This window comes from Lycium barbarum, chromosome 10 (assembly GCF_019175385.1).
Source record: "Lycium barbarum isolate Lr01 chromosome 10, ASM1917538v2, whole genome shotgun sequence".
Taxonomy (NCBI): Eukaryota; Viridiplantae; Streptophyta; class Magnoliopsida; order Solanales; family Solanaceae; genus Lycium; species Lycium barbarum.
Window position 1 is genome coordinate 46,490,720 of NC_083346.1, and position 9,935 is coordinate 46,500,654.

Below are 9,935 nucleotides of genomic sequence, written 5' to 3' on the forward strand. Positions count from 1 at the left end.
TTGATTGGACGGATAAGTGCGAGTAACCGAAGCAAAGGAAATAACAAATAATGATAAAAATCGAAGAATAGGATAATAAATTAGTAATATTAATAATACTGATAAGGACAACTAGACAGCGCTCAACTACCCAGTAACCTTTTACTCTAATCCTTGTCATCCATATCCTCCTATTTAGGAACGTCGGTAAGCTGCACGTGTGCTATGTTTTCTGTCTGATCAACCTTCCCCAATACTTCTTCAACTTACCTCTACCTCTCCTCAGACCCACCATAGCCAACCTCTCACCTCCTCATGGGGACATTTGTGCATCTTCTCCTCACATGCCCGAAACATCTCAGCTTCACTTTCCTCTTTTTGTACACCACGGAGGCCACTCCCACTTTGTTCTGAATATCTTCGTTCCTAATCCTATCTCTCCTAGTATGCCTACACATCCATCTTAGCATCCTCATTTTCGCTACTTTTATGTTTTGGACGTGCGAGTTCCTGACCGGCCAACACTCCTCCCCATACAACATAGTTGGTCTAACAACCACTTCATAAAACTAACCTTTAAGTCTTGGTGGCACATTCTTATCACACAAGACACAGGTTGCGAGCCTCCATTTCATCTACCCCGCTCCAATACGATATGTAACATCATCGTCAATCTCCCATTTCCTTGGATTATTGACCAAGACACTTGAAACTGCCTCTCTTGGAGGTGACTTGTGTATCAATCCTCACTTCCACATCTGCCTCGTGAGTTACGCTACTAAACTTGCACTCCAAGTAATTTGTATTAGTCCTACTCAAACTCAACTTGTTAGACTCTAGGGTCCGTCTCCAAACCTCCAGCTTATCATTAACTCTGCCACGTGTCTCGTCAATCAGTACTATGTCATCAGCAAAAAGCATACAATATGGCAGATCCACTTGGATATTGCTGCGTCAGTTCATCCACCCCCAAGGCAAATAAAAATAGGCTAAAAGCTGATCCTTGTTGCCCCATCTCGACTAGAAAGTGTTCCGGGTCTCCTCCCACTGCCCTCACTCCGATCTTGGCTCCATCATACATGTCCTTAATCACCCTAATGTATGCTATACGTACACCTCTAGCTTCCAAACATCTCCGTACTCTGTATATGTACCAACTGAGCTTCCGGCTTAACAACTATTAAAATTGTTTCTCGTCTGACTGGTAAGGGTTCTTAGTTCGGATCTATTTCAGAGATTTATTAGCTTGAGTGCAGTGTTGTCAAAGCCGCGCTTAAGCCCTGTAGCGAGGCTAAAAAAATGTTGAGGGCTTCGCCTCACTTTATGTGCGCTTCAGTGTCATCATCAAGGCTCTAAGACATACTTTTCCTTGCCAATGAGAGCCTATCTTGATGAGGTGACACTAGATAATTTGATATTTCACTTTATCGTAATGTTTTTACAATTTCTTTATCCTTATATTTGTTATTCATGCTTATTGTTATTAGTCTTGGACTAAACATATATATATTTTTATGTTCGCACCATTGCGCCTTTTTTCATTAAAGCCCACGCTTTATTTGCGCTTTGCGCTTAAAGCCCCAGGTGACCTTACAGCTTTTTTGCGCTTTTAGCTTTTGATAACATTTCTTGAGTGCATATGGATCCTCTCGTAACCTAGAATATTATGTGCTAGGAGTTCGGTAACTCATCAAAAGTTGGTTATCTTTTACTTGTTGGATCAATGTCTTGACCAATGAACTCATACAGTCTCCAGGGGAAGAGCACTCAATTGCAGAATGATTGTTTCCCTATGACTTCAACGCGTTTCATTTTAGGACATGTACCTACCTTATTAAACAATTTAAATGCTCTCAACTACATGGAAATTGATGAACCCAACTGATTTTGTATTCTTGCACCGGTGCTATAAAATTATGTAGTCTTGATTTGGTGTTGAAGGGCTCTGAATTATGTTCCTCTCAATCCGAAAAACATTTGATGTGCAGGTTTAATCACAAGACTGGTGCTGAGGATGTACACTTCACATCTTCTTATTCTGAATCGGATGATGATGATGGCAATGAAAAATATGGAAATGATAACTCTGGACCAACCAAGAGAAGCTCTCATTCAGGAGGTGAAGGCTTCAGTGGGAGTGACTTGGAGTCTTCTCATTATGAATTGGATGATGATGCTCACAACGACAAGCATGAAAATGACAACAATGAAACAACCATAGCTTATTCAAGGGGTGAATCTATTAGCGGGAGTTACTCGGAGTCTTCTTCAGTTTCTGGGGATGATCTTACAGTTGTAGAAATGATCATGGTGAAAAAGGTCAAAGCCGGGGCTGAGGTGAGGAGATCTTCTTTTAATCTGAAATTGTTATTCAAATTGATGTTATCCTGTTGCATAGATGAGCAGAGTTTTCATCTTTTGTTTAGTTGAAGTTGCACAGACCTACTTTGATTTTATGAATTGAATCCTGCCAGTGTGCTGACAGTTCTTTATCATAAAGCCATTCCACTACAAGATATAAATGTACCTATCAACCGTTTAAAGCAGTAAAGAAGCGGGAGAGGTAACTGAATCTCTTTGCTGAAAAACAGATGCAGCGGAAACATCTGTTTTTTGATATCTTCTTTAACCTGATCTGAAAATCTGAGTGATATTCTCTTAGGGACTTTTTGGCTCGAGGGACTAGGGTAAATTATCCCAACATAAACTCTTGCATAAACTAATATGATGTTTGGTTGGCTAGATAACAATACATTAATCGCCACATAACTGATTTAACGTTTTGATAAAGGAAGTAATCTCCACATAACAAATACAACTTTTGGTCGGAGGTATTAAATAATGCTCATTAAGTTATGTGGAAATCTCTGAATTTTTATATGCAGGATAGAATGTGGAATAAAATTGCACGTATTAGCAATGTGGGAATTTAAGTAAAAAATGCCCTTCTAGTAGCCTAGTAGGTGATATACATACCATTCCTTGTACTGTTATGCACCGCATAATAGTCACTACATTATTTTTTACTGCATAACTATAATTTCATTATTATTGAACATATAAATAATCTCTGCACTATTATCTCATATAACTAGTATGTGAACCAAATAACCCCTTATTGTCTAATTGATATTCCTTACTGGTTTGTAAACAACTTATTTAATGACTTTCCTGTGGTTGTATATTCACTTTTGTATCTAAGTGGAAGAGAAAATTTTAAGTGTATCATACTCTCTGATGTTATCACTAGTTGATTATTTTCTTAGCGGCTTCTGTGTATCCTTTTGTAGGTATTCAATACGCATGGCTCTTTAGGTAATGCTGCTCTGCTACACAGGTATGGATTTGCAGAGCTTGATAACCAGTATGACATTGTGAACCTTGATCTGGAGCTTGTACTTCAGTGGAGTTCATTTCGGTTTTCACATCGCTACAGTAGGAGGAGGTTATCACTATGGAGAGAATTAGATTGTTCTGGGTGCGTTAGCCAAAATTCTGAATATTTTGAGATTTCATTTGATGGGGAGCCACAAATTGAGCGGTTGGTTTTGCTTTACATAATATTATTGCCAGAGGAAGTATATGTTGAACTCGATCTTGCAGTATCTATCACCGATGGTTTTGAAAAGTCTAAGGGCTTCAAATTGTCGAAGAAAGATATTATTTTATTTGGAAAAGGTTTTGAGTCTAACAACAGTATGTTGCTGACAGATGGAGTTTGTGCAGCTCTGTTGGCACTAGCGGATATTCGGGAAGTTTATATGATTCAAACTGTCTAGAAAATGATATCAAAACTTTGAATTGTTGCTGTCTGGTGAAAGAACCTATGATATATTATTCATTGGTGTTGCGCATCAGTGAGAGAATGATCCTTGAGAAGTTAAGGTGTTATGCCACTGCTAGTGCTAAAATGCGGACAAAAGGAAGTAAAACTAGAAAAATAGCAAAGATTCAATGATTTGTGTCAACTATCCAAGGCGGCTATCGCGATTACTGCTAGAGTTGTTCCTCGAATGAAAGGTTCAGACTAGACTGAGTTCCATATCATACTCGTGCAACCAAAGTTCCTCAATCGCTTCTTAGGCTTGTTTGTTATCCTTGGCATTAATTCTGGTTTTAATACTATTCAGCAGGACTCCACTATGGTTCAGAGAAGGAGAGCAAAGTCTGACGCATCCCTGTTCTACCACCAGGTTAGCATGCAGAGTAGTTGTATTTTCTTTTGGAATTGGCATGAGCTGGCGATGAAATTCCAATGACAATAGCTGTTACTTTATTAATTTTTTCGAGTATTCTGTTCACATTCTCTCTTGTTTTGAGAAATCTGTTATTACCGAAATTCAGAATTTATCCCAGTTGTTTTAGTTGGCACTGTTTGCTTGCTAAATAGGTAGGTATCTGATGCTTTCTTATTTATGTAGTTTTCATCTTATCTTTGAAAGAGCTTTTTTTTTAAAAAAATTGAAGTATCTTATTATAATCCACTTGTAATTTTCATTCTGAAACCGGAAATGTTTGCTACTTCGTTCTCTCTTTTGGTCATACTTATGATGTTTGTATGTCGATGAATGTGATAAACTTTTCTTCATATATTAGGAATGTAGTCTGACATCCACTGTAGCTATAGTGGATTAGTTGATTATAAGTAGCTGATAAGTTTTAAGTGCGAAAATTGATCTTATAAATAAGCAATTATGTGTTTGTATAGATGTGCTGAAACTGTTAATAAGCTATTCTTTTGTTAAAATTACTAAAATACCTTCAATTCTTTTTGCAAAAAATATAAATTTTAAAGTATGAGTGTACAGGAAAGGAGGAAAATATGGAGTAAAGAGGAAGTTAGAAGTTTTGGATCCTCATATAACATATGATTTTTCTTTCTCCAGGGTCTAGGTATCCTTTAGAAGATGCAGAGTACTTTCTTTTTAAACCCCGACCATTATATTATGGTGGTAAACACATCCTTTCCAACACTCATAATGGTGTATTTATACGTTTAGCGTTTAGAAGGGCAAACTAAATGGGTTGATGAGCTAATTAGCAGTTTAGAACCCCTTATGAGTGAGCCCGACTAGTAGCTATTTCCAAGAAGACTCTTCATATTGTTTTTCAATATTACTGCAAACTTAATCACACACAAAGAGCTGTCACCTCCTGGAATTATACTTCCATGGATCGAGGAAAATTTTGAAAGAGATGGAGAATTATAGGTTTAAGTTATGTATTAGACATCGAGTAAAATTTTGAAAGAGATGGAGAATTATAGGTTTAAGTTATGTATTAGACATTCTTGGGTAACTTCAATTTTTTTGGAAGGACATACCTACTTCTTCTAGGTCTCACTTTTATAGCCGGGTGGCGCGGCCAAATGTTCCATTTTATAGATTAAGCAAAAGAGTTAGATACAATCAAACCTCTCTATGACAACCTCGTTCGTTACGAGATTTTATTTGTTGGTATAACGACTGACTGTTATATATCTATGACAACATTTGATTTTTAAATCTTATTTGACTGTTATGGACAAAAAAAAGACGCATAAAATCACACTTCGTATAAAGAAGAGAATTTTTTTAATGATGGAATAATATATTCATATAATATTCTTTATCATATGCAGTATGTAAAGAATTAAAATTATTTGATCAAAATCTCTAGACCTATTATTGGTAATTTTAGAGATTCTATTTCTATAAAGATAGTTGATTATTATATTAATAAAAAAAGAAGATAGTTGTTATAGAGGGGTAATTTTATAAAGAACATACTGTTATAAAGATGATTGTTACTGTTATAGGTAAAAAAACTATTATAAAGAGGTAAAATATAAGAGATTAACTTGACTTTTATAGTGACGTGCTATTATAGAGGTGTATATAGCTAATTTCTTTTTTAGCAGTAATAATTCACTGGTAGTCTTTTGCTCTTGCATATATTGACACGCATTTGTTCACGAAAGCTAACGGAAAAAGAAGAGTTTTAGAGTTGAGCCATTTGTTTGACATTGATGGGATAACAATCATCTAAGGACCCTGAATATGCTATCCTAGCAAGAATTTGATTCACAACTTGTGTTGGATGGAAGGCATCCCAAAAGAGGTATTGATCTCTATTCATGCAAGGTACTGAAAGTGGAAGACATGTTATTCGCCTCCCAACGCCACAGCAACCAATATCCTTTACTTCAAAACCTACTAGGATACAACCATCACAAACAACACCATTCTCTAATAAATTTTGCAAAATCTAATTTTAACATGTGTTTAATATGTACATGCATTAATTACCACTTAATTAATTTATACTTGTTACTGCTTCTTACTTTTCTATTAAAAATGACTTTGGCTTCGATCTATCTAGAGAGACGATTGAGAGATCATCGAAGGGAATTGGGCTATGACCGAGGACAAATGATTAACTCTACCTAGAAGATTGGAGATCTCAAGATGTAGATTCAAAGAGATCAAACAAATTTATTGATGACCGTTTCTTACTTTTGTTTTGACAATATTGACTATCCTCAATAACTTTTGTTTTGACAGTGTTGAATTGTCATCAATAAAGAAAGAATATTTGATCAAATTATTTGATTGATAATATATTTGGACCAAGTATTCTTTCTTTAGTTTTATTTTTGTGACTTTTCCCATAAAGTCACGTGGAGCTTTCCGAATGTTTCATTAACTAAAATTAGAATAGATATTTTTTCGAACAATCTTGTTCCAAACAGGCACCATTTGTGAACAGTCACAACTTGTTTCCGAATAAGCATCTTTTCACCATTTGAACTCCAAATCGTTCACTATAAATTCAGGCTTGGCCTTAGTTTCAAGGACAGAAAATCTGCAAACATTCTCCCCTCATTTCTGCAATGTTTTCTAAACAGAAGTGTCTAGTGTGCTCTGCTCCCTTGTTTCGGGTTCGACAAAATTTTGTAATTCGAAGTGTCTCTATAACAAAAATAGTTTTTTCGTTTTATCATGGGAGAAATTAATTCAAATATCTTGGGCAATAGTGAGGAAATTACAGGATACACCGTGAATTATGTGAGTTAGGAATTATTTATTTCGTTTTTGTTTCTTCTATATTTCCATTTAATGTGCTTATGTTTTCTGGTTATAAAACAGATTATTACAATTGCATTAGAACACTGTATAATAACAAGAACTTATAATTGCAATTAGCAAGGAAATGCACAAATTTGATAACTAACTTTACAGCTCTGAGAAAAGAATATAATTCCTCAAGTGAAACACTGAAAGACTTTCGTCAATAAATATATTTCTACGTTTGTGCATGAGAGGAATAAATTTGATAAGATTTATGTATGAATTCCGCAAATTAGAATTAGATGGTGATAAATAAATTAATATAATGCTAAATCAATAGGATGTTTTCCTTACCATAAGCAGAGGCATTGTTGAATATGTGGGTAAATCCTCCAAAAGTATTGCCGTAAACAAAGATGGAGTCATGGTTGTATTCTGCCTTTAAAAAAAAAGAGACGTAAGTATGTATTACCAATATTTACCTAGAGTAGTGCTTTATGAGGAGATCAGCATAATCTTTAGGCTTGTAAATCGAACTTGTTGAGTACAATGAAGGCTGCAAATAGTTGTTGACGTAGTCATTGTTGCCAACATTCATTACAAACAACGAATTTGCAAGATAATGGCTTAACTCTTGCTCTTCCGTCTGCCCCTTTAATTTATTCAAGGTATCTTCAAAATTTTGAACTTGTTTATTCAAGATAAACCTTTCTCCTTGGTCAAAAAACAACTAATGTTATAAGTTTAGCTATAGAATTTTTTTGTTCTAAGAATCTCCCATCATAGAAATTGTTAGAATAAATATATTATAATTTTTTTACTTTAGAAGATATATTCTTATATATTAATTAACTGTTATAAGATGTGACCTTCTCCTCATAATCTGATTTGAGGGGTCATTAACATAGTAGTCACTAGTCACAAACAAACGAAGATGGTGAAGTAAAACGTGACATGGCAATAGTAACACTGTTAGAATAGTCATATTTGGACAAAAAAATCAACTACAGTGTTGACTTCTCTGAATATATACTATTAAATGCATGATTAGTAGTATATACCTCAACAAATAAATTATCAAGGGAACTTTTAGGAGGAAAAGTCACTGCGACTTCTTTTTGAAGTCTCAAAGGTAAAGAATTGAGTGTTAGCTCACTTGGGAGAGTATCCTCACGTTTTATATATGTAAAATATTACTTATCCTATAATCTATCATGTTATTTAAAAGTTTATTACAGCAAGTACCCGTCCATACGTATTTTGGATTGGTAACCTAGAAAATATAGTAATTAACCTATTGCAATTAGTTAAACTACAGTTGTAGTATTTTCATTTTAGTGTACGTGGATATAATTCAAAATTCGTAAAAAAATTATAAAAGAAAGGTTCAGAAGATAAAAACTGATGAAAAATTATACAAGACTTTGGCATGTCTCGTCAAGAATCTCGGCTGCAACTGAAGCATAATTTACTCCTTTGGAAATATCACAACCCAAGGTGATAGTAGCTGTGTAAGCTGGAATAAGTGGAAGTCCTAGCAGATCACCTTCAAAAAATTAACAAGATTGTGAGGAAGCAAGCAGTTTTAATTACTACTATCTCCATTTCAATTTGTTTGTCTTAGTTTGATTCGGTATGGAATTTAAGAAAATTAAAAAAAAAAAATGAATTTTATTGTCTTAAACTAAAGATATGTGTAATGTACCAAAATTTCCTTTGAATCTTGTAGTTCTTGTATATGTCATGTAAGATATTGGGTGTAAAGATGTCGTATTAAATATAGAAAGTGACATTCGTTTTTAGACAGACTAAAATTAAAGTAAGACAAACGAATTAAAATGGAGGGAGTATAAATTAGTACCATAATCTCTGCTCTACATCAGCTATAGAAACAAAAATGGAGTTTTAATCTTGCAGGTCATATTTCACATGATTTTACTAGTCTGTTTGGCCAAGCTTTTAGGAGGTCAAATATGCTTATTTGAAAAAAAAACAAAAAAAAAAAAGGTGTTTAGCCAAGCTTTTGGAGAAAATAAGTGTTTTTAGGGAATAACAGAAGTTATTTTTCAGAAGCTAAAGAAGTAGTGTTTCTCCAAAAGTATTTTGTTGAAAAATATTTTTGAGAAAAATATACTTAGAAACACTTTTTAAAAGCTTGGTCAAACACTAATTGCTGCTCAAAAGTGTTTTTCAAATTAATTAGTCAAACACAAATTGTTTTTCACTAAATTTCTTTTGAAAAACACTTTTAAAATAAATACTTATCGAAATAAGTTAATTTTAAAAGTTTGGCCAAATATGCTACAAGTAACTGAGAAAATATATGAGAAGATCCAAATTACCCAAATAATCTATTATGGTTCTTCCATTGCAAAATCTCCCAGTGGGTCCTTGAAAATCAACTCCATAAGGTACATAATTAGCCTTTGCCAAAGAGTTTGCCAGATAGTTATTGTTTCCAGGATCCATAAGTGAATCCCCAAAGACAAATAAAGCCGTGAACTGTGGCTCATCATCAGCAGTGGCTTCTTCAAAAGAAAGAAAAACAAAGAGAGCTAAATTGCATAAGAAAAGAACCTTCCACGCCATATGTGCTAGCTTCTATCATTCAATGAGTTGTGAACTTGCAATATGTTGCTTTTAAAGAACATTAAAAGAAAGAGGTCATGAGAATGATAACAATCCATTTTTTCGAGTATCTTGCTTTTGGTTTAACGTATTTCCCTTCTTTCCTCCCTATATTCTTGCAAGTTTTCTGATTTCACTTTTATTTCAGTTATGTTTTGTTAGAAAACATATTGCAGAATATGGGGAACGAGAACGATCCAGCTTTAATAAAGTAATCTCTATTTTAAAGAAATTTAAGCCCATTTTGCTTCATGAATTTTATGGCAGAATTTCTCTAGA

The 9,935-nt window shown here is 34.3% G+C and overlaps 1 protein-coding gene and 1 pseudogene across 1 annotated transcript; one reads left to right on the top strand and one right to left on the bottom strand.

Annotated features, from left to right (window-relative positions):
* Nucleotides 1–1,865: 1,865 nt before the first annotated feature.
* LOC132614755 (uncharacterized) lies at nucleotides 1,866–4,345 on the top strand (annotated as a pseudogene).
* Nucleotides 4,346–5,859: 1,514 nt separating this feature from the next.
* On the bottom strand, nucleotides 5,860–9,667 carry LOC132614876 (GDSL esterase/lipase At5g08460-like). Its single transcript, XM_060329428.1, has 3 exons — nucleotides 9,371–9,667; nucleotides 8,447–8,574; nucleotides 5,860–7,467 (listed from the first exon to the last, which is right to left on the bottom strand). The coding sequence occupies exons 1-3, from the start codon at nucleotides 9,615–9,617 to the stop codon at nucleotides 7,357–7,359; spliced, it is 486 nt and encodes a 161-aa protein (XP_060185411.1). The 5' UTR covers nucleotides 9,618–9,667; the 3' UTR covers nucleotides 5,860–7,356.
* Nucleotides 9,668–9,935: the final 268 nt, after the last annotated feature.

Coding starts and splice junctions, on each gene's coding strand:
- LOC132614876 (XM_060329428.1), bottom strand. CDS start 9,617: ATGGCGTGGAAGGTTCTTTTCTTATGCAATTTAGCTCTCTTTGTTTTT. Junction 8,575..9,370: donor AACCATAATAGATTATTTGG/GTAATTTGGATC, acceptor AATTTTTTGAAG/GTGATCTGCTAGGACTTCCA. Junction 7,468..8,446: donor ACGAGACATGCCAAAGTCTT/GTATAATTTTTC, acceptor TTTTTTTTAAAG/GCAGAATACAACCATGACTC.